Consider the following 24,853-nt stretch of genomic DNA (forward strand, 5'->3'; position numbering starts at 1 on the left):
TGAAGCACCCTGAACAGGTGTTCCTCAGGAGAGCCTTGCTGCTTGTGTTTCTGTTCCTGCAGGCGCTTTGTCAGTCTGTGTCTGTTTGTGTGTGTGTGTGTGTGTATGTACTACATTTATAAAAACATATTTCTTTCTGCATAATTCCTGCTTTTTTGGAAAAGAAAGCTTGGATCTAAACACTCCTGAGATGCTCTCTCTCTGGATGCTCGGATGATGAGACAAATATTTGTGTATTTCAGCAGACAGTCGTGATAAGAGTCATGCCGCAGCCTTACTGTCTGTTAGAGTCATGCCTTACTGTAGACAACTGCATTGCTGCACTGTGGCTTCCACGTCTAAAAAGGATTGCTCATGAAATTCAGAATTTGCTCTCATTTCAGCAACGAAGAGCTTGGCAGCTAGTCCTCCGGGACACAAGGAAGTTGTGATAAAATAAACCCATTCAGGCATATTTTACAGAATTATACAGTCACTAAAATAGTTTGGTTCAGATGCAAAATAAAAACAAGAAAAGCATGTTTTTAGACCACTGACTTTTATTAATTCCTCACTATTTTACCACAGTGTTTGACTTCCTTTCTGTGTCTTTCTTCTGTCAGGTTTTCTACAGGCGAGCTGACATGGCTATTGGCTCTCTCACTATCAACGAGGAGCGTTCGGAAATAATCGACTTCTCCGTGCCGTTTGTTGAGACGGGCATTAGTGTCATGGTAGCCCGCAGCAATGGCACAGTTTCCCCATCTGCTTTTCTTGGTGAGGAAAAAAAACAATTGCTTCTTTTAGACCCAAGAGTTAGTCAAATCCCATCATAACTTTTCTGTTGTATGATATACAGTAAGTGTCAGCCAATGTTGCTGCCATCTTCTGCCTCAACACTTTCTCCCAGGTTGGCCTACTTAAACGGGTTCTGTCTCTGCAGACGCTTCAGGAAACCTCCCATTAAGCTTTTATCCCGGCGATAACTGTATCCTACAACTAAATCCCCTTACGTGCCGCACACACACCTAAATCCCTTTTCCAAACCCCAAACAAGAAAATTCAGCACCAAATCCTGAACAGTGTAATTCTGTCTTCTCATTTTCTCATCTTGCGATCCTCCAACCACATATGGTGACCCCCATCACAGGCCGAGGTTTTGAAGCAGGACGTACAAAAGAGAACTACTTTAATCCTTCATGTTTTTTTCTTTCTCTTCTTCTCCACCTCTTCCTCTTCACCCCCATCTTCCTCCCCCTCCTCCAGAGCCCTACAGCCCAGCAGTTTGGGTCATGATGTTTGTGATGTGCCTGACCGTCGTGGCTGTGACAGTTTTTGTGTTTGAATACTTAAGTCCAGTCGGCTACAACCGCAGTCTGGTCAGCGCCAAAAGTGAGTGTTTAACCTTTTGTTTCACTACATGAGTAAAGTTCATCCTATAGATTTCAATGAATGTATTTTTTTTTCTTAATCTGGCATATTTTCCAATGTCTGCTGTTTCCTGGGAAAAAATACATCAAAACATTGCCTCTTCATAGCACTTCACTGTAAGCATGCATGCCCGCCGCTAAATCCAGCCCCGTCCGCATGTTAAGAGTTTCCTCCAGGATTTTGGGGAGAGGGCTAATCAATCCCTGAATGCAGCACTGACAGAGTGTGCCTCGTATCCGGGTCCGAAAGGTCATTTTCTTGTTTTAATTAGCATTGGTCGCCGCGCTAATCGAAGTCTGATTGATGGCGGTGGAACCCTCCGTTGCTGCACATGAGCAACAGTGGCAGAGAGCGATGGAAGCGAGGCTGAAACTGTGAAATTGTTCCGATGTTTGGTAGATCTCGGAAGGGTGTGAGGTGGCTCATGAATACTTCCACGGTGAACAGTAGACATTTCTTTGTAACAGCAAAAACGTGACCTAAAATTATCAAAAGGAAAGGTAGTGAGCCACTCAAACAGCTTTGGTTTAACATTTATATCTACTGTAATTGACCATTTTTTACCAGAAATTACGTTGGCTAAAGATGTCTCAATATTCAAGACCTTTTCTTTTGCAGATACAGCCTCTCTGATTCCCTCCTCACTCTGTTTCCTTAGCTCCTGGTGGCCCAACGTTCACCATCGGGAAGTCAGTGTGGCTGCTGTGGGGTATTGTCTTTAACAACTCGGTCCCCATTGAAAACCCGAAAGGAACGACCAGTAAGATCATGGTCCTGGTCTGGGCCTTCTTTGCTGTCATCTTCCTGGCTTCCTACACTGCCAACCTGGCTGCCTTCATGATCCAGGAGCAATATATCGACACAGTGTCTGGGCTTTCTGACAAGAAGGTAAGAGACTGAATAAAAAACACTTAGAATAATAACCTCTGCAATTATGAGGAGGGACGGTTCAGTGAAAGTTCACAGACATACAGAGAGCATGTGGAGCTGTGAGATACCATGTCTTTGTGTTTGAACCTACATCATCTCCTTTTCTCTCTGTTCATCACTCTGCATCCACTAATAAACCATGAACCGAAGAAAGACAAAAGACTCACTGAAGGCCTTCAAGATGAAGTCAAGTAAAAGGACTTTGTTGTGAAAGCCTCTGTCCTTTTCCTATCAGTGGGGAGCCCAGTAGCATGAATGACTAATCAATTACTGCCTTCTGTCAATACAGATGGTGTCTGAGTCTCCGCTTGTCCTGTCTGTCTTTCGGTCCGTATATCAATATTCCCCCTGTGCCGCCTCCATCTCCCGACTCGCTTACACTGTTAAAACAAGTTGGTGAAATGTCAAGCGCTTAAAAACAGTCAAGCCAGAGAGGAAAAAACAACACCTAGGGACTTTTTCTAATTGTGTGGCGAGCACACACACACACACACACACACACACACACACACACACACACACACACACACACACACACACACACACACACACACACACACACACACACACATACACACACACACACACACACACACACACACACACACACACACACACACACACACACACACTAAACCTAGAAGAGGAGCCTCAGAGGAGCTTTAAAAGAAAGCATTTCCTACTTCATAGAAAGTGAAAAACAACACCCCGGCAGGGATCAGCAGCGCCACCTCAGTGATCTGTGGTTGTATTAGCTGACTACAGTATATTAACTTTATGCAGATGCTTTTTGTCCTACAGCATAAAGGACTAATATAAATTACCCAGCACAACACAACCTCAGCTGCCCCTTATTTTTGAGATCCTACACGATAGAGGATTAGGCTAGTTTAGGTTGTGGGCTTGCTGGGCTCACTTCTCAGGTTTTAAGGATAAGGCATGTGTTTTTCTATATTTTCCATATAGTCAATAGACGGCATGAAAAGATGAAAATCAAGGTGTGTAACCTTCAATACTTTCCAGCTTCCCCCCAGTGACTACCTCCGGTTACAAAGCAGAACTGCGGAAAATCATTAGATGCATAAATAGATATTTTTTTAAAACAGAGACCCAATCCATAAGGGACCTGAGGACACTCAGAGCCTGATCTGAATAGACAGAAGATAATTAAATATTATTCAAAGTGCAGTCGACCCAAACAGACAACATAGGGAGGAGTTTGGGGTGGAAGGATGCAAAAACACAGGACTGGAGGCTTCAATTGGTGTGAAACCAAAAGTCAATGTTTACTTTTTTGATTTGGCTCCGTAACTAAAATAATGAATAAAACATACTTTTAAGCCAAACCGTACTCTTTTTCCTAACCAATAGTTGTGTTTTTTGTTTTGTTTCAATTTACTATATTAACCACGTATTTAGAAATGAGAATTTAAATAATTTGTCTAAAAATCTATTGATAATGCAGTTAAAAAAGCCGTGGTAGCGCGATCCCAACACAACGCAGTATTTATGTTCAATAAAGACTGACAGATATCCACTTAATTTGTTCCCCCATCACTTACATTGAATTTCCTTTTTCAAGAATTCCCTTTCCCGCCAGGAGCAGGGACAATTACAATAATATTGTCATTGTTAAAATCTTGAAGTGAGTATTGTAATAAGATAGATGTGAAAAAATAGGACTCATCCTTCTATTCTCACATCTGACGTTTGCTTAAATGTTAGGACAGCTAATTATCAAAAAACAAAAAGATGTATAGAATCTCAACTAAATCCATTAGAGTTGCAGCTGAAGAGTGATTATAGAACTCACATGCACACACCCACTCACAAACTCACAGTTTTGATTGGCCCATTCATTTTCGCACGGCTCAAAAGGTCAACGCCGCATACAAGATGAATAGATCTTTCCTGTTTACAGTCTAATTGAGCTCTAACAGACGTATTTGTGCTTCATCCTGCATTAATACGTCAGCTCGTGAAATGCAGCTTCAATCGGGTACAGATTGAGTGGATTAGGATCATCTGTTGGCAGTAAAATGATTCAAACAGATGTGTGTACTGATCAGATGTAATCAAACGGAGGTGAGCTGAACGGTGTACTGGCCATTCAAACAGCATTGAGTTTGGCTGCTGATTAAATCACCCATGGGAAAAACAATGGACTGACTCTAAAATGGATTTCATTTAACTGAGTAGTCCCTCGTCCTCTTTACTCCTCTCCAAACCATTTCTTCATTCCGGTCCCGTTTTTGCTCTTCTGTGTTTTGCTTTCTTCTTTGCTTTCCTTTTTATTCGTATTTTCTCCATTTTCTTTTTCTTTCCCCTTTCCTCCTCTCTTCCTCTTCTTCTTTCCTTTATTCATTTATCATCTTCTCCTTGCCTTCATTATATTTTCTCATCTCTTCTGATTACCTTTCCTCTTTATTTGCCTTTCTTCTTTTCTTTTTTCCTTTTTCTTCCACTCACCTCATCTTTTTCTCCTCTTCTACTTTCCTTTCCTTTCTCCTTTTTCTCCTCTTCTACTTTCCTTTCCTTTCTCCTTTTTCTCCTCTCTTATCCTTTTTCGTCTTTCGTTCTTTGCTCTCTGACTCTTTACTTATCCCTATTCTACCCTCTGTCCTTCTTCTCCTCTGTTTCCTCCCCTGTTCCTCTTGTTATGCCTTCTTTTATGTCCTCTTCTTCTTGCCCCCATCTTCCCCTATTCTGCTATCGCTCCCTTCAGTCTCTCTCCTCTCCTCTCCTTTCATTTTATCCTCACTCCCTTCTGTCTCTCCCCCCCCTTGTCCCTACCAAACTTCTTCTCTTACTTCCCTCTATTTTCGTGTCTCCTTCTCCTCATCTCTCATATCTTCTCCCCCCTTTCCTTTCCTCTCATCCCGTGTCTTCCTACAGTTCCAGAAACCACATGAGCATTATCCTCCTTTTCGCTTTGGGACGGTCCCGAACGGGAGCACAGAGAGGAACATCCGCAGCAACTACCCCGACATGCACATGCACATGATGAAATACAACCAGAAGGGGGTGGAAGAAGCTCTAGAAAGCCTGAAAACTGGGTACAGTTTTACTTACTTTTGAACTTTGTTACACAATTAAGATAAGAGGCTATTTTTAAATGACCCTCCTGCTAGGGAAGATCTGAGACACATATCACAAGTCATTATGATAATCATTTGGGTGACGCAACAGAGATTTGATGTCCTTTGTGATGTAGCATTTATTTGTGAACAGGCCGATTTGATGGGTGTATTTTTAGATGAAAAGAAATCAAGCCTAGTGCAGTTTACTTTGTATAAAAAAAGAGCTGTCAAACATGAAATCTTCACTTATAACCAGTTGAAAACATTTGAAGTTATTTGAACCATATTGAGCATTAAACATTTTGTACACTCAGTAAAACCTCTCGCATTCATGGTCCCCAGAGCATAGGTATACACCATTTGTATTGAATGGTTTGAGTATAAAACCACTAATACTGAAGACTTCTTTAGGACAGACATACAAATCTAACATGTGTGTAAGAAACTATTACACTTTTTAGGAGCTAAACCTTTTCTCAGATAAAGACGTGTTATTGTGATGCAGGAAACTGGACGCTTTCATCTACGACGCTGCCGTTTTGAACTACATGGCCGGGAAGGACGAGGGCTGCAAGCTGGTGACCATCGGCAGCGGGAAAGTATTTGCCACCACAGGATACGGCATCGCTCTGCAGAAGGACTCCCGCTGGAAACGTCTTATTGACCTGGCTCTGCTGCAGTTCCTTGGAGACGGTGATCCATACCTTACAATATATAATACACAATCCTTGACTGAACACACTCTCTGAACACACTGTACACTTTGCAGTATTTTATCTGTTTGTGTTGTTCTTCTCTGGCTGACACTCTGTATGTGATCTGTTGAACTGGCTTCAGTCCAGTTCAGCGTTTCCTGTGTCAGCAGGGAAGTGGGCTTACAGGGAAGAGTTAATATCCTGGAGAACAGCAGGGAGAGTTAGAGATACGATTATCTCCATTACACACAAACACACCCGTTTGCTTCCTACCTATATATACACAAACACGCTCACCATGAGGGTGGAATTAATATCCTCCGCTCCTCTGGGAGCTTAAGAGCACCCCACACACTCTTGCCGAGCTTTCAGGGATGATTTAAGAAAAGGTGTCTTGATGATCACCATATGCTGACTGAGAGGGAAAATAGGCCTTGCTCCCTGAATGCCGCTGTGGAGAACGCAGCTCAAGAGGTGGCCACCTGTTCAGAGGGCTGGAGGAATAGCTTATGGGGCAATGAAAGCTTGAGGAAATGGTGTTCAAGTGCTGTAAATTATTCTCATTTAAAATGTGCTTTGTTTGTGTGTTGGGATTCCTCTACACTTCATTGTAGTGTGCAGCCAGAAAGACCCTTTTCAAGTACAAATTATATATGTTTTTGCAATCATTTTATACACAATTCCCCAAATGGCAGAATATGGATCAGTCAGGTTGATAATGTTGAAGTACTGACTTTTAGCTTTAGTTTGAGGGTTATTGCATTATTGGACTTGTAGGTCATTTTGTGCAGTTTGTGTACAGTTGAAGTCCCGCAGTGTTCTGACAATGGAGCAGGAAAAAGAGCAGAACTGAATGTGTCTTATCTGCCCAAGTCTCGCCAATTTTGTCACCTGACCTCATGGAAGGTAGTGAAGCAAAAGCGTTCCTATCATCAGACAATTGAATACTGTTGTATGAATGATTTAGTTTGAAAGAAAAAACACTGAACATGGTCGATACATCAGTTTTCCCTATTACATAGGCCCATGTGCATATTTTTTGATATTTTCTGTGTTTCTAAGTCATACTTATGACTTGGATGTTGATATGGGGGATACCAGGGTTGGATCAACACAGAAAAAAAATAGAAAAAACAAATAAGAAGATGGCTGCCACTCAAGCCACTACAAGGATTTTAGCCCCCGATATGAAATAATACCCAATATTACCCATGATCTTCACGATATTCATCTTGATTGTAAGCTATCATATATCTTACTCCTTATGACTCTGACCAGTCATCTCATATACTTTTTCTTCTCCCCCCTCTACTCTTATAAACCTACTTCCCTCCAGGAGACACGCAGCGCTTGGAGACGGTGTGGTTGTCGGGCATCTGTCAGAACGAGAAGAACGAAGTGATGAGCAGCAAGCTGGACATTGACAACATGGCGGGAGTCTTCTACATGCTGCTCGTGGCCATGGGCCTCAGCATGCTGGTCTTTGCCTGGGAACACTTGCTCTACTGGAAACTGAGACACTCCCTCCGCAAGTCTCGCAAACTTGACTACATGTTGGCCATCAGTAGGGTGAGATATGCAAATAAGTCATTTGATTGATAAGATTTAGTTTTCTCCCTTGGGTAGCTTGTCGTCTTATGGAGTACCGGTTGGTTTGATTTTGAGTGCTTGGTCATGGGGAGAAATGACTGATTACTGATTCCTAAAGTGGTTATTTAGTTTGTGAAAAGCGTATTGGCTGGCTGAAATTGGATTGGTTAAGTAACAGCTCTGTTGAGTGATTGAAAGATTGGCTGGTTGATTATTTTTTACTGTTAAGTGGTTGCTTGTTTGCAGTGATATGTTGTTTTAAATTAAGTGGATTTTATGTGATGATGAATAAGTGCAAATGTATGTGTATTTGCATGTCATTACATTGTATCATTAGCAGGCCTTGTTAAAATATTAGCTAAAATATCACTGCATCGTTATTAAAAATAAGAGGGGAGAGGAGAGATAAATGGTACAGAAAAGAAGCACTAATTCTGGTGTTTACTCTTAGCATTTAACTCAAATTGCTCAATGTTAATTTGCAATTAGCCTTAATCAGTGCCCGGTTTGTTGATGCCGTTGTTTGGGACTGTGGCCATTGAGGCATAAAAAGCTCTGACTGAAGATGCAGCCAGGGAAATGTCTACGGAAACCAGCCTCTGTGCTCCTTTACTGTGTAATTACACTATTGTGCCTGGATCGGGGATTTATCAGATTAACTGCCAAATGACTATCTGATCATTAATCCGTGCGGGGTGGCCCCAAGGGCCAAATTCAATTTGTCTCTTTCAGGATCTCCCAGCCAACTGTAAGCAGAGAGCAGTCATGGGATTTGGATCTGTGTTTGTCTATGCTGTTATAGGTGGTGTGTGTGTGTGTGTGTGTGTGTGTGTGTGTGTGTGTGTGTGTGTGTGTGTGTGTGTGTGTGTGTGTGTGTGTGTGTGTGTGTGTGTGTGTGTGTGTGTGTGAAGCAATCCCCTCAGCTTAAACTGTTTTTCTTTGACTCCCGGGAGAATGCATAATACATTTGTGACTAAGTGCCTCAGTGATGAAATGAGATATTAATGAAATCAGTTTTTTATTAAACTGCTAGTGGGGTTTTTATTAGTTAGGAGGTGGAACGTAACTTTGAAACGCACAAATTGGTTGAAATTTATTCTGTGAAATTGTCCCCTGAGGAGTGCTAGGTTGATTCGAGGTTAAACTGTTTGTAGCTAACTATTGATTTAATTCCAAATAATAAGGGGATTTATACTCTACTTCTTTTTCTCTTGTCTGTTTTCCACCTCTTGTTCCATCCTCTTTCTTTCTTTATCATTCTGTTTCGTCTCTCAGGGTATTTATAGTTGTTTCAAGGGAGTAGAGGAACCTGGGCGTTCATCTGGTTTGGCCAAACCTGACCTAACCTCCAACTACGCTCAACAAAACATGCTTAAGATGCTTCGCACTGCCAAGGACCTGGTCTCCACTGCCAATGTTGAGACGTCTCTGGACCACGCCACCAAGACCATAGAGCATTTGAGTCGTCATGGCGGCAGCTTGCCTGTTCGTATTCCACAAGTCGCCACGGAGACTGTACCAGGAGGATTTGCCTATATTACGGAGAATCACTGCCCACTAACCCCACCTTTGACCGCTGTTACCTCTCTGAAACTCCAGAGGGGTGTGACCAGGCCAACGCCACTACGCTACACGCTCCCAACTCGCTCTTCTTCATGTCTGTATGACCGGCCACTTCCTGTGTCCAGCCTCAGTAGCCCCCATCTGGCTATGGGTGAACCACTCCCTCATCAGCACCCACACCACTACCAGACCACAGGTAGACTCTATGTAGACCCCCATCCTCACTCACCCTTCATCCCCTACAATGATCTCCAACTACCTGACATCTATGCATCTCACCCGGTCTCCACGCATCAAAACCAGCAAGTCCATGCGGGCTTCTCCAGACGGAAAAGAAGATCTAAAAGTTTCCAGTGTGAGGATGGGAATGTAGAGGGGAGAAAACACAGGGACCAGGAAAAGAGCAACATAAGCCCCGTCTATCTGAGTGAGCTCAAAGCCAACCACCTCCAAGAAAACCACATCTCCGCCCCCAGCGTTGACTGCATCTACTCAGAGGAGGTGAAGTGTCCGCGGGTAGAGAACTACGGCTCCTGGCCCCCGGAGGACATGGTGCTCAGAGGTAGACGAAGGCACCGCCGCCCCTCATTCCTTAAAGCAACGTGGGGCAGCGAGCAGATGCGTCAGATGGAGGAATCCCTGTCATCCCTGTCCAGCCAATCGCAGTCTGCCCTGCCGGACCTGTTCCCATGCATGCTTCCTCAGACCGCACCTGCAAAGCCCTACAACCCTGCCCAACTTCGAAACAACCTGTGCCTCCCACGGAACCAGGCCTACCTCCACATAAGGGAGGACCATAGGAGGCCTAATGGGCGTAAGGGCCAGAGGCTGCGCTACTCCCACTCCGCCCACCTCCCGACATACGGAGAGGCAGTGCGACATGGCAGTGGTTTAGGGCGGGGGATGGTACGCAGAGCCACCAGCTTGCTTAGCAGACAATATGCCCACTACCTGAACTCATACCCTGGACTACCGCTCTACCACGGCCCCCTAGACCTTCAGCACCACAGCCAGGCCTCCAGCAGCCCAGTGTGCCAGCTGCTGACTTGTGGTGATGGGAGATGTGGAAGCCAGCGGGCTCTGCTGTACCAGGACAGTCTATACGGAGCCTATGGCATCTATCAGGGATCCCAGACTGGATCAGAGGCCCTAGCAGGTCAGCGAGCAGGGGGTCAGCCTGCGGGGAGCCCCTGCGTACTTCGTCCTTGGCGGCGGGTTTCCAGTCTTGAGTCTGAGGTCTAATGGGAAACCAAAAGAACCTTAGAAGATGGATACTGTGGAATATCAGAGAACAGGACTCTTAAAGATGGCCACTGTTGAGAGGGGGAAGTGCTAAGATATATGAAAAGTGGAAAAGTTATAACTTGAAGTAATTGTTGATTTTTTATGTGACTTTGTGTGGTAAAGAATAGAAGTTTGGGTCAGCAGATTTTACAGATGTTTAGGACTTTTTTGATGTATACTACAATAAGATAAGAAAACTGCACAGTACCAATTTAACCTTGAGACAGTTGTGTAAAGCTGTGGGTGGGCAGGTTTTACGTACTTGCTACTTTCCTACAATGCTTGTGTTTTCTGTGCTTCAATGTGCACTAAGATTTACAACAGTCCAGGGTGTTGGCGCATGGTTAATCTATAACCAGAGTTTTCATGCCATGTGTATGTTGTACATATTTTATTGTGGGTGGTTGGGATTCAGTCTTGGTTGTTGTTAAGTAGATTAACTGTTTACAACAAGGGTGAAATAGTGAAGGGAATAAGGGATTGTGATTGTGAATACCGCCACCAAAAACAAGCAGCCACTGTAGCAAAACATTGTGAAGATGAACATGTGAAGAGTTTAATTCCAAAATAACACATTAAGGAAACAAAAACTTGACAAAGACACGGGAAAACCGTAGTTTTCTAGAATTCATTTATTTTTGAGTCATCTGTTAACATTTCAGGTGACTTCTTAAAATATGTATAATATTATGGAGCTAAACCCTTCTTCAAGTCGTCATATATAGGGAATAATGAGAGGTAGCAGTGACTTTGTGAAAGCAGTCCATATGAACACAATCTGTAAAATGATGAAGGTATTGGGAAAGCACTGACCAGCACTTGGTGTGTTAAACCATGGATTTGTGTTCCTCACTGAATTTCAGTAGGAGGCTGCAGTACAGCACAACATCACAAAGGGCCTCACACTCAAAATAAATCATTTAAATAATATATCAATATAGAGAAGTCTTATTTGAGACTGGTTAGTGTCATATTCATGTATTCTACATATGATAGGAATTTATTGTCACTCTTTAAACATTTCTAATCACATTTTAGCACAATTTTCATTTTTGTAAGGTTATTGCCGATTTACTTTAATATTTGTCATCACTGTATTAACTCTATCAGTTGGCCTATATTACGATTTTCATCTTTTTCTCATTTCCACTCTTTTATATTCCCCTGTCATCCTTGTTTTTCCCAACCCCTCTTACTTTTAAATGATCAGATTTGAATGAGGTAATGAAAGCTATTCTAGTATCTATATTACCTAGCTCCCTCACCCTGTAATGAATCACTCAGACCAATTAAAGAGCCTTTTTGGATGAACATGCACATGTGCCTCTTCTTTGTGGAGCCTTTATCTTTTGGTCTATACCTACTTTGTAGAGATACATATTACTTTAAGAAAACTCATAGTCTTAAAGCAACAGTCCGACGCTTTGGGAAAAACATGTATTTACTTTTTAGATGGGAACAATTGTTACCACCCCAATGTCTGTGTTGTAATTTTGAAGCTACAGCTAGTTAACAGATGGAAGTCTTTGTGTGGGACTTTTGTACAGATGAAACACACTTGATACACTGTTAAAGGTAGGGTAGGTAAGTTTGAGAAACCGGCTCGAGATCGCTAGAATTTGAAAATACACAACCGGAGAAAATCTGCCACTTCCTTACAGAGGCCCTCCTCCAACACACACGAACGCGCACATGACCAATGAGGGCACGAGATAAGTCTGTGCACAGATGGAAGGCTGACAGGCAGGTAGGCCATCCAGTTATTTTAGCCGGGCCGGCTAAAATGATTGGTCGTACTTTTTACAGTACTACGGCTTCCACAGATTAATTTTTTTTATGGATTTTTTGTCAAAGCACTTAAGATATTCATTGCTATCGGGATGTTAAGAGCATTCCATGGAATATAACAAAAAGTGTATCTCGAGCTGGTCTCTCAAACTTACCTACCCTACCTTTAATGTGCTAGAAGGTGAATTTTAGGCAGAGCGAGCCTAACTGTTTCCCCCTTGTTTCCAGTCTTTATGCTAAGCTAAGCTAACCCTAACGATCTTTTGTCTGCAGCTTTTTATTTACCACACAGTTGTGAGGGGTATGGATCTTCTTGGATTGAAGAGATGGATGGAAATCATAAAGTGGCACAGTACTTGAAAATGATGGTCTGGATGATGATCAAAGCCCTCTTCTCCAGTCTCGTCATATGGAGGTCAGTCATCTGCTGCAGCATCCTGGAGGAATATGCTTCTGGGGTTTGGTTCACATGTCAGCTGGCGACTGACAGAAAAAAGAGATTGCACCAAGTGGTGAAAGTGTTATTCTTTTACTTGAAATCTTTTGAACTTTTAACAAGATTTCTGTCAGGCTTGTTGAACCTGACAGAGCAGCAGTGAGGACGTATCCTTAAACTTCCGTCAGCGCTCGCCTGAAGCAAGTTTAAGGAAAGATAAGCTACTATTCCAAGGTGACCTGTTGCCATGGCAATTACTCTCAATCTCTGTATGCTGTTGTCATGACGAGATAAGACTCCATTCAATAGGCCAGATGAGTAATGTCGGAGAGTCCAAACATTGAGCGCTTAGATTTTTCCATTACTCTCTGCTTTGTTACTGGAGCATTGCCTTAGATTGGATCCTAATATTAATTTAATCCTCCGCTGCTACTGATCCTATATTTTATTTTAGTTCAAGGTAATTGGACTTATTTTCATCCCTGAAGAGCAGAAAGGGGCTCAGCATGTCTTGGTTATCAAGACATCATTGTTGGCCCAACATACAGCCCAGATATACCCTGCCTGGAACAAGTGGATTTTGTATCTTTTTGTGGATGGCAGGAAGGAATGTATGGTAAAAAAGGGACGGTCTCAGTCTACCCTACAAAGCACATTTATATCGAGTAAAATGGGTCAACACTATTGACATCTTCTGCTTTTAGTGGTGAGAAACATAGACTGAACTGTTATACAAATGAAACAGTTCTGAATATTTTTAAACCTGCTATTTATAGAGGTAAGATTAAATATAACAAACTCCTCTAACATTGTAACAGGGTAAAGGAAAGTGACATAACACCCAACTTCATATTTTCAGAACTGATTGGTCTTTTAAAATAACCACACACTCATATTCAAAGATGAAATGAATGCACTATGTATATCAAGAGCTAAAGGTAAAGACAAAATGAGACCCTATTTATAAATAACTTACCAACAGAAAGAATGACTTGGTTTATTGTGAGCTCCCTTGAGCACTTCTGTAAGTATTTCCTTACAACCACAACCATACCCTGTATGCACACAGTATTTAAACAGGCTATAATATGAAGCAGTACAAATGATGACAGTCGAGGTTGAAGGAATTCTGCATGTTTAATATATATGTTTCATTGTCATAATGACAAGAAAATAAAGTATTTCCATGTGGCACCTGGAAGAGGATGCATTCATGAACTGTGGTTTCCCCCTCTATTACATACTAATCATCCTGTGGAGCTTATCCCTGCTGCTCCAGGTTAGAAGAGGAAGTCATTCATTTTTACAGCCATTAGACTGGAACCACTGTCTACAGCTGGGTCTTTATGTCCAGCTGTCACATGTATCTATAATATGTCTGTGTTTTAAATTCATGAACATTCCTATTATAAGTGTTTATTTATGATTGATAAATCCTGCTATTCCAGCCATTCATGAGGCAACCGTCGACGTTGCCAAGACTGAAATATCTTAAAGGTCCCTTATTATACTGTTTTTCATCAATATATTATATTTCTCAGATATATACAAAACATGTCTCTGAAGTGTTTGGCTCGAAATACCAAACAGATCTTGCATTGTAGCATCCCATAATCCCCTCTGTTTCAGCCCTGTTTCAAAAGTGCTGATTCTCTGACTTTTACTTTAGATGAAAATAAGGTGCCACTCCCAACACCCCTCTGCAAGATATTTGGTTAAAAAAAACACAATGGTGCTCTAGGAGGAGATTCAGGTGATAAGGTGGGGGGTTTTAACTTGGTTGGTGATTGGCTAATGGTTACAGAAGCCAAAAAATCGTTATGACATCATAAAGTGTTTCAAGGGTTTTTATATAAATGGATCAGGACAAAAAGTGAGGGAATCTTTTTCCCCGAAACGTTCAGAATCTCTTTACACAGAGGGGACACATGTTTAAGTATAAAAGACATGAAAAAGTGGATTTTGCATAATATGTGACCTTTAAGGTATTACTGCCATTCATTGTCCCCAAAAAACACGAATGAAGTTCCTTTCACACATGCAGTCTATCCCTAAAATGTGCAGAGACATTTCCAACATAGTGTCACAAGTGAATGGGAGAAGGAGATATTAAAGTAAACTGTACATAAATATCCAACTACAAGACATACAGTAGTTACATTTCAGGGAGATGGCTTGACAGCAGTTTTGTGAATAAAAGCAGTTACATTGCAGCGACAACAAGTGAAGTGTTATGCTCGTGCAACAAGACTATGCTGATGACATATTTGATATTTTCTGAGATTTGTGACAAACCAAGATCTGAGTTTTTCAATATACGATACTATTATGTGTTTTTTTTTGTTATGTGATATTTTTGACATTCTATACTATGCATTTCAGCAGATTATACTATACATATTTTCTAACAATTTCAAAATACTATAAATGTCCTTATATTTGATATTTTTGATATACTATACTATGTTGTTTTTTAATGATATTTTAAACATATTGTACTGTGTCTTTTTTTAAATATTTTCAGGATGAAATCCTATGTTATTTGTTATATGTATAAGTATCTTCTACATGCTATAATATATTTAATATATTTGTTATTTAATTTATAATATCATTTATATTTGTTCCTGATATTTTTGACATACTATACTATTTTTTTCACTGAAATGTTCGACCTACTATACAATGTCTATTGTTCTGATGTTTTACACATACAATACCATGTTGTTAATATTTTCACGTTTTTGGACATAATATACCATGCTGTTTTTTCCTAAACTTCTGACAAATGTTTTTATTTTGGATATTTTTCTACACAGTATACATTGACATTTTTTCTCATATTTGGTGCAAATATTTTTGCCCCCAGTGGCCTACAAGCCAGTGGCCTCCTAAGCCAGGGATTGTGGGTTCAAGTCCAATCTGAGGTGATTGCTTTGTATAACTGTGATGCAGGGTTTTGATACGTTTGTCCTAGTCAGAGGTTTGAACTCAAACCCTTCAGTAAAATGTACCTTGTGCAAGAGGACACGTTCTCCCATACGCATGTCTATGGTATTTCAGGGACTTTACCATGATGTTTCTCCTAAACATTTCACAAATGTAGATTTTATTTTGGATATTTTTCTGCAAAGTATACATTGGCGTTGTTTGTCATATTTGGTGCAAATATTTTTGGCCCCAGTGGCCTAATGGACAAGGCACTGGCCTCCGAAGCCAGGGATTGTGGGTTCGAGTCCCATCTGGGGTGATTGCTTTGTATAACTGTGATGAAGGGTTTAATGCGTTTCACCTTGTCAATGGTTTGAACTCACACCCTTCATGAAAAGTGGCCTTCTGCAAGATGACACTTTCTCCCATAGGCATGTCTATTGTATTGCCTGGTTTTTACCATGATATTTCTCCTAGACTTTTGACATATGTAGTTTTTATTTGGGATATTTTTCTACAAAGTATACATTGTCCTTTTTCTCATATTTGGATCAGATATCTTTGCCCCAGTGGCCTAATGGACAAGCCAGTGGCCTCATAAGCCAGGGATTGTGGGTTCGAGTCCCATCTGGGGTGATTGCTTTGTATAACTGTGATGCAAGGGTTTAATAAGTGCCAGCTACTCAGAGGTTTTAAAGCACACCCTTCAGTAAAAGTGACCTTGTGCAAGAGGATACATTCTCCAATAGGAACATCTATGTTATCACATGGAATATACCATGATGTTTCTCCTAAACCTTCCAGGAATGTAGATTTTATTTCGGATATTTCTCTACACAGTATACATCGTCGTTTTTTGTCATATTTGGTGCAAATATTTTTCCCCCAGTGGCCTAATGGACAAGGCACTGGCCTCCTAAGCCAGGGATTGTGGGTTCAAGTCCCATCTGGGGTGATTGCTTTGTATAACTGTGATGAAGGGTTTAGTGCGTTTCACATTGGGTCCTTCTCAGGTCGATTAAATGGAATCCTTCCGTCCCTCACTTGTGTCGTTTCCCTGCGTTTAGTCCCTCCCACCAGGGAAGCATGGAGAGACGCAAGGAAACCACGAGAAGCAGGGAAATGAGTTTTAAGAGCAATGGGACGTCCTTTCCTCCGGAGCGTCACGTGAAGCGACGTCCGTTTGTGATGACGCCGCACAGCTGTTCGTCTGACAGCAGCTCTGTCCCCGTTATTTTCACAAACACCCCCGCCTCTGTTAGTACACATTTACTGACACAAACATTTGTATCATCTGTTGTAGACCCAAATACATCAAATCAAATAAGAACTCATTCTCAAAAAAGATAAACGCCATTCTTAAAATGTATAAACGAACAATAGTTGGATTAATATTGATTAGAGTGCACAATAGAAATAAAATAATTCAGAGAAGAAAAAGAGATATGTTATCTATCAAAACCCAGTTAGATTAACATTCATTAATCATTGGATTGCACACTTTGTTTGTGTGGATATGTAGCAAATTAACATGTTAAATAGCACTTAATGACTGACTGAATGGAAATGACAATAAATGAAAATGTAAAACGAAAAAGCGATCATGAAAATGTTTCCAATAAATGAATAAAATAATTTTTGACCACTTTGTTGTTCAGATTTATCACATATTTGTAACTGAATGATGCATTCATTGAAACAAAACACAGTATAAACTGAGGAGTGAGTCCCGTGAGTTTCATGTGTTTTCTTCACTCCGCTGGGAAACTGCTCTCATGTCAAGAAGCATAAGATCAGTGCATGCGCTGCATCGTCCAATCAGTGAGCGATACACAGTAAGGGGGCGGGGAGAGTATCTGAGGATTTCACCGGAGGATGGTCTGGTGGTTCCTCGGTTATCGCTCCTCCATTATCGCTCCTCGCTCCTCGCTCCTCGGTCCTCCGGCAGAAATAAGAGCCATGGGACGCTACTCAAGATGGCGCAGACAAATAAACTTCCGGTGATACCGAGGACCGAGGACCGAGGAAATGAAAATAGTCGACCTGAGAAGGACCCATTGTCAATGGTTTGAACTCACACCCTTCATGAAAAATGGCCTTCTGCAAGAGGACACGTTCTCCCATAGGCATGTCTATTGTATTGCCGGGTTTTTACCATGATGTTTCTCCTAGACTTTTGACATATGTAGATTTATTTTGGATATTTTTCTACTCAGTATACATGGTCGTTTTTTGTCATATTTGTTGAAAAGAATTTGGCCCCAGTGGCCTAATGGACAAGGCACTGGCCTCCTAAGCCAGGGATTGTGGGTTCGAGTCCCATCTGGGGTGATTGCTTTGTATAACTGTGATGCAGGGGTTTAATAAGTGCCAGCTAATCAGAGGTTTTAAAGCACACCCTTCAGTTAAAGTGACCTTGTGCAAGAGGATATATTCTCCAATAGGAACATCTATGTTATCGCATGGAATATACCATGATGTTTCTCCTAAACCTTTCAGGAATGTAGATTTTATTTCGGATATTTCTCTACACAGTATACATCGTCGTTTTTCGTCATATTTGGTGCAAATATTTTTGCCCCAGTGGCCTAATGGACAAGGCACTGGCCTCCTAAGCCAGGGATTGTGGGGTTCGAGTCCCATCTGGGGTGATTGCTTTGTATAACTGTGATGAAGGGTTTAATGCGTTTCACCTTGTCAATGGTTTGAACTCACACCCTTCATGAAAAGTGGCCTTCTGCAAGAGGACACGTTCTCCCATAGGCATGTCTATGGTATTTCAGGGATTATACCATGATGTTTCTCCTAAACTTTTGAAATATGTAGTTTTTATTTTGGATATTTTTCTACACAGTATACATTGTCGTTTTTTGTCATATTTAGTGCAAATATCTTTGCCCCAGTGGCCTAATGGACAAGGCACTGGCCTCCTAAACCAGGGATTGTGCGTTCGAGTCCCATCTGGGGTGATTGCTTTGTATAACTGTGATGCAGGGGTTTAATAAGTGCCAGCTACTCAGAGGTTTTAAAGCACACCCTTCAGTTAAAGTGACCTTGTGCAAGAGGATACATTCTCCAATAGGAACATCTATGTTATCGCATGGAATATACCATGATGTTTCTCCTAAACTTTTCACGAATGTAGCTTTTATTTTGGATATTTTTCTACACAGTATACATTGTCGTTTTTTGTCATATTTGGTGCAAATGTTTTTGCCCCAGTGGCCTAATGGACAAGGCACTGGCCTCCTAAGCCAGGGATTGTGGGTTCGAGTCCCATCTGGGGTGATTGCTTTGTATAACTGTGATGCAGGGGTTTAATAAGTGCCAGCTACTCAGAGGTTTTAAAGCACACCCTTCAGTTAAAGTGACATTGTGCAAGAGGATACATTCTACAATAGGAACATCTATGTTTTGCATTAATTATTCCATAATTTGGTATCCTAAACTTTTGAAATATGTAGTCTTTATTTTGGATATTTTTCTACACAGTATACATTGTCGTTTTTTGTCATATTTAGTGCAAATATTTTGCCCCAGTGGCCTAATGGACAAGGCACTGGCCTCCTAAGCCAGGGATTGTGCGTTCGAGTCCCATCTGGGGTGATTGCTTTGTATAACTGTGATGCAGGGGTTTAATAAGTGCCAGCTACTCAGAGGTTTTAAAGCACACCCTTCAGTTAAAGTGACCTTATGCAAGAGGATACATTCTCCAATAGGAACATCTATGTTATCGCATGGATTATACAGGAGCCTCATCTCAATACCCCTCCTTTCCCTCACTCCCGTCCCTTCCTTGCGTCTTAGCTCCGCCTCCGTAAGATGCGAGCGAGAGACACGAGGAGGTGACGCGAGGACAGAGGAGTCCTCAGGTATTAATTGGGATGTCCTCGTTCACTCAAACGTCACTCTTAAACGACGTCTGTTAATGATGACATGTGCACAGCTGTATCCCCTCTCATCGGGTTTAACTGAATAACCCTTTAGAACCGGCCCATTTGTTGTTAAATATGTATTTAAATGATGAATCTTTCTCTTGTTAGTCAAGGAATTCAATGTATGATTGTTGGTCCTGCTTTTGTGTTCCGTTGTGGTGTAAAATGTACATTTCAATACAATTATAATTATAATAATGTGAAAGCCTTTACTCTGAACATGTGTGTCCTGTAGATCCCCACATTCACCACAAACCCACATTCAGGACTGCATTTTAAATAATTTAACTTCTCAATATTTTAACACAAAACAAAACAAATAATTGTTATTTATCAAGATCTAGCTTTTATACGCGAGTAGGGAAAACACTTCCGCGTAGTCTGCTCTCGTGTATCCTCCCTTTTGTCTCCTCCCGCACCCCTCCTCCTCCCTCACTCCTCCTCGACTCCTCCGTGTGCATTTCAGCTATTGGGACGTCCTTCAACATGGCGTGTCTTGATCGATTTCCGGGTCAAGTCCCGGAGGACGGGGAGAGAGGAGTCGAGGAGGGGTATTGAGACGAGCCTCATGATGTTTCTCCTAAACCTTTCAAGAATGTAGATTTTATTTCGGATATTTCTCTACTCAGTATACATCGTCGTTTTTTGTCATATTTGGTGCAAATATTTTGGCCCCAGTGGCCTAATGGACAAGGCACTGGCCTCCTAAGCCAGGGATTGTGGGTTCGAGTCCCATCTGGGGTGATTGCTTTGTATAACTGTGATGAATGGTTTAATGCGTTTCACCTTGTAAATGGTTTGAACTCACACCCTTCATGAAAAGTGGCCTTCTGCAAGAGGACACTTTCTCCCATAGGCATGTCTATTGTATTGCCGGGTTTTTACCATGATGTTTCTCCTAGACTTTTGACATATGTAGATTATATTTTGGATATTTTTCTACAAAGTATACATTGGCGTTGTTTGTCATATTTGGTGCAAATATTTTGGCCCCAGTGGCCTTATGGACAAGGCACTGGCCTCCTAAGCCAGGGATTGTGGGTTCGAGTCCCATCTGGGGTGATTGCTTTGTATAACTGTGATGCAGGGGTTTAATAAGTGCCAGCTACTCAGAGGTTTTAAAGCACACCCTTCAGTTAAAGTGACCTTGTGCAAGAGGATACATTCTCCAATAGGAACATCTATGTTATCGCATGGAATATCTTTTTTTATTTTTTTTTTTATTTAACCAGATAAAAACATTGAGATAAAATCTCATTTTCAATGCTGACCTGGCCAAGAGGGCAGCAACGTTACACATAACAAATAACACAAACATATAAAATACAGAGAACATAACAAAGAAAACAAAAGACGAAAAAGCAGTCACTACATTGTGCACATTAGGACAATAAAAAAAAGTACACTACTTGTTACTGCAAGAGCAGCTGGTGGTGAGGACTTCAGACAACTTCAATTTAAAACATGAAATAGAGACAAGTGCCCTCAGTTTAAGGCGTGATTGAAGGTCATTCCAAGACCAAGGACCATAATAAGAAAGACTCCTTTTTCCAGCCTCAGTCCGTACAGTAGGTACCTGGAACCGTATCCAGGCACTGGATCTGAGGTTGTAAGAGTCACAAACTGGGGCAAATCTGACACATATGTAGAGTGGAAGCTTACCTAAAATGGCTTTATCCATTAATAAAAACCAGTGCTGCATCCTACGCATAGTAAGTGAGGACCATCCAGTTAGGCTATACATTGTGCAATGATGAGTCCTATAGGGTGCATTTGATATATAACGCAGTGCAGCATGGTAAAGTGGGTCAAGTTTGGCCAAAACAGTGGGACAGGCAAATCTATAAATGGTATCACCGTAGTCCAGCTGGGACAGGAATAAGCCAGAGACCAACCTTTTACGGGATGAAATTGAAAAACAACATTTAAATCTGAAAAGGAAGCCAAGAGTGAATTTCAATTTCTTTGTTAAAACTTCAATATGGTGTTTAAAGTTCAGATTACTGTCCAACCAAAAGCCCAGATATTTGTAGGTATCAACAAACTCAACAGAAACGCCATCAAGGGTGTCAATGGAGAGGCAAGAGGAGGACGCTGACTTGGGAGCAAAAAGCATTGCTTTGGTTTTCTTACTGTTCAATAGCAGTTTAGAATCAAGAAGCGCATGCTGCAGCGTAATAAAATCTGATTTTAAATTGGAAACGGCCATATCCAGAGAAGGAGCACACGAGTATACAATAGTGTCATCAGCATACATATGATAGGTAGAAAATTGCATCTGATTACAAATATTGTTTACATATAATAAAAAGAGCAAGGGCCCCAAGATAGAGCCCTGTGGAACTCCCTTCTCCAAGGTGACAGGGTCAGAGACAGTACTACCCAACCTGACGCATTGAGTACGGTCGGTTAGATAACTCTGAAACCAGCAAATGGCATTGTGACCGAAACGAGATACCAACATAACATTAGACATAATGTGGTGATCTACAGTGTCAAATGCTTTGGCTAGGTCAATAAACAATGCAACACAAACTGATTTCTTATCCAAAGCAGCCTTAATATCGTCTAAGACTTTCAGACTGGCAGTCACAGTACTGTGCTTTGATCTGAATCCAGATTGCATAGGGTTAAGGATGTTGTGTGAATTTAAAAAAAGTTTTAGCTGAGTAGAAACAAGGGACTCAAGAATCTTTGATAACACAGAAAGATTTGAGATAGGACGATAGTTATTCAACTCCGTGGGATCACCAGCTTTCAAGAGGGGCGATACCAGAGCTTGCTTCCACACAGCTGGCAGTGTGTGAGTGGACAGGGAGAGATTAAAAATATCAGTTACTGGTTGTGCTATCATCTGAGCTGCAATTTTTAAAAAGAACGGGTCGAGGCCGTCAGGCCCGGCAGACTTTTTAGGATCAATCGAGTGCAAACCCTGTAAGACTTCAGAGACCGAGAAATAAGCGAAATCAAAAACAGGGGAGTTCAACTCTTGACTATGGCTGTGAGTACGACCATTTAGAGAGTCATGACTTTGCTCATCAAAAATGTGACCAGCCTTTTTGAAGTGAGCATTAAAGGCATTAGACATACCATCTGAATCTGAAATAAAAGAATCACTGACCTTCAGTTTTTGTGGGAAACTAGAAACCTTCTTGTTCTGAAGTGATTTAATTGTTTTCCAGAATTTAGGAATGGTCATTAAAACAATCAGTGGTTAAGCTCAGATAGTAATCAGCTTTAGCTTTTTTAATAAGGGCAGAACATTTATTTCTGAGGACACGAAAAAGAAGCCAGTCATCACTAGTGTTAGACTTTCTAGCTAAGGACCATTGCTTATTTCGATCATGAATGAGATCAGATAGTTCTCTAGTAGACCATGGAGTGTTCCTATTCTTAACTCTGAATTTTCTAAGGGGGGCATGTCTATTAATAATCGATAAAAAGTGATCAATAAAAAATTGGACGGCAACATCAACAGATGGAATTAACGCTGTGAAGTGCCATTTAACCTCCGCCAGATCGTGTAGAAAAGCCTGCTCAGAGAAGTGTTTGAAGCAGCGCCTGAGCACAATAAGGCCCTTGGCTTTGGGCAACTTAGTGCTCCTAACGCAAGCGATAGTGCAATGGTCACTGATATCATTAGGAAAAACACCAACAGACACATACTTATGAGCTGCATTTGTTAGAATGACATCTATAAGGGTATCGTTATTGGGTTTGGCAGGGTTTATTCTAGTGGGACTATCAATAAGCTGAGTTAAATTCAAAGAATCACAAACCTGCTTAAACTGTGAAGATTTATCACTTAACCAGTCCCAATTTAAATCACCCAATAAAATGATTTCAGAAGAAAACTTAGACAACAATTCAGTAAGGCTAGTAGTTGCATCCATGATGGCCGATGGAGGCCTATAACAGCCAATAACAGTGAGAGGAGCATTTGCTATAGTTATTTGGACTGCTAGCAACTCAAATTGCCTTGGAATTGAAATTGAGTGAAGGACAGAGCACTGTAGTTTCTCAGCAGTGTATATTGCAACACCACCAGCTCTGCCCTTACGATCAGCTCTGAATACATTATATCCATCAATCTGAATAACAGTGTCAGTGACAGAGGGTTTAACCAGGTTTCAGAAACTACAACAATATCAGGCTTAGCAACTAAAAACCAGGTCTTGAAAACATCTAATTTGGGCACTAGGCTTCTAGCATTAACATGCAGAAAGCCCAATCCTTGCCTACAGCTAAACTCATTCGGAGTTGGCAAATGATGCAAGGAAGCAGAGAAACACTCAGGACCAGGGTTAATGTTAACGTTACCAGAGAGTAATAGCAGTAACAATATTAACAGTCTGGAAGATGATTTTTTCACATGTGCTCTGGACGCGTCACTCCTCAGAGGGGCGGGGCTGCTCCGATCCTTCGATATTAGCGAGTCCAGAGTCAAAAGGGCATACGGGAGTGCGCATTTCGTGCCATGAAACGTCAGCTTTTGGTAAAAACTATCCGATGGAGTCAGCGCTCCAGAGGTTCCACCATCCGAATGTCCGAAGTGAACATCATATACCATGATGTTTCTCCTAAACCTTTCAGGAATGTAGATTTTATTTGGGATATTTCTCTACAAAGTATACATTGGCGTTGTTTGTCATATTTGGTGCAAATATTTTGGCCCCAGTGGCCTAATGGACAAGGGACTGGCCTCCGAAGCCAGGGATTGTGGGTTCGTGTCCCATCTGGGGTGATTGCTTTGTATAACTGTGATGAAGGGTTTAATGCGTTTCACCTTGTCAATGGTTTGAACTCACACCCTTCTTGAAAAGTGGCCTTCTGCAAGAGGACACATTCTCCCATAGGCTTGTCTATGGTATTGCCTGGTTTTTACCATGATGTTTCTCCTAGACTTTTGACATATGGAGTTTTTATTTCGGATATTTCTCTACACAGTACACATCGTCGTTTTTTGTCATATTTGGTGAAAATATTTTTGCCCCAGTGGCCTAATGGACAAGGCACTGGCCTCCTAAGCCAGGGATTGTGGGTTCGAGTCCCATCTGGGGTGATTGCTTTGTATAACTGTGATGCAGGGGTTTAATAAGTGACAGCTACTCAGAGGTTTTAAAGCACACCCTTCAGTTAAAGTGACCTTGTGCAATAGGATACATTCTCCAATAGGAACATCTATGTTATCGCATGGAATATACCATGATG

The 24,853-nt window shown here is 41.4% G+C and overlaps 1 protein-coding gene and 8 non-coding genes across 10 annotated transcripts in view; all 9 read left to right on the plus strand.

Moving 5' to 3' along the window:
- Positions 1 to 11,862, plus strand: part of LOC117473425 (glutamate receptor ionotropic, NMDA 2C-like) — a 50,997-nt gene extending 39,135 nt beyond the window's left edge. For both annotated transcript variants that reach the window (XM_034119002.1, XM_034119003.1), the window contains 7 exons: positions 603 to 756; positions 1,246 to 1,371; positions 2,069 to 2,298; positions 5,236 to 5,396; positions 5,926 to 6,113; positions 7,452 to 7,684; positions 8,981 to 11,862. In XM_034119002.1, coding sequence (XP_033974893.1) covers positions 603 to 756; positions 1,246 to 1,371; positions 2,069 to 2,298; positions 5,236 to 5,396; positions 5,926 to 6,113; positions 7,452 to 7,684; positions 8,981 to 10,510 — 2,622 coding nt within the window. In that variant the 3' untranslated portion in view covers positions 10,511 to 11,862. The remainder of the gene's footprint in view (positions 1 to 602; positions 757 to 1,245; positions 1,372 to 2,068; positions 2,299 to 5,235; positions 5,397 to 5,925; positions 6,114 to 7,451; positions 7,685 to 8,980) is intronic.
- Positions 11,863 to 15,953: 4,091 nt separating this feature from the next.
- trnar-ccg lies at positions 15,954 to 16,026 on the plus strand. Its single transcript has one exon. It is a non-coding gene; the product is annotated as a tRNA-Arg (tRNA).
- A 563-nt stretch (positions 16,027 to 16,589) lies between these two features.
- Positions 16,590 to 16,662, plus strand: trnar-ccu. The gene has a single exon. It is a non-coding gene; the product is annotated as a tRNA-Arg (tRNA).
- Positions 16,663 to 17,965: 1,303 nt separating this feature from the next.
- trnar-ccu lies at positions 17,966 to 18,038 on the plus strand. Its single transcript has one exon. It is a non-coding gene; the product is annotated as a tRNA-Arg (tRNA).
- An 884-nt stretch (positions 18,039 to 18,922) lies between these two features.
- On the plus strand, positions 18,923 to 18,995 carry trnar-ccu. Its single transcript has one exon. It is a non-coding gene; the product is annotated as a tRNA-Arg (tRNA).
- A 245-nt stretch (positions 18,996 to 19,240) lies between these two features.
- trnar-ccu lies at positions 19,241 to 19,313 on the plus strand. The gene has a single exon. It is a non-coding gene; the product is annotated as a tRNA-Arg (tRNA).
- Positions 19,314 to 20,313: 1,000 nt separating this feature from the next.
- trnar-ccu lies at positions 20,314 to 20,386 on the plus strand. The gene has a single exon. It is a non-coding gene; the product is annotated as a tRNA-Arg (tRNA).
- A 245-nt stretch (positions 20,387 to 20,631) lies between these two features.
- trnar-ccu lies at positions 20,632 to 20,704 on the plus strand. The gene has a single exon. It is a non-coding gene; the product is annotated as a tRNA-Arg (tRNA).
- Positions 20,705 to 24,631: 3,927 nt separating this feature from the next.
- trnar-ccu lies at positions 24,632 to 24,704 on the plus strand. The gene has a single exon. It is a non-coding gene; the product is annotated as a tRNA-Arg (tRNA).
- Positions 24,705 to 24,853: the final 149 nt, after the last annotated feature.

The sequence above is a fragment of the Trematomus bernacchii genome, unplaced genomic scaffold (genome assembly GCF_902827165.1).
Source record: "Trematomus bernacchii unplaced genomic scaffold, fTreBer1.1, whole genome shotgun sequence".
Taxonomy (NCBI): domain Eukaryota; kingdom Metazoa; phylum Chordata; class Actinopteri; order Perciformes; family Nototheniidae; genus Trematomus; species Trematomus bernacchii.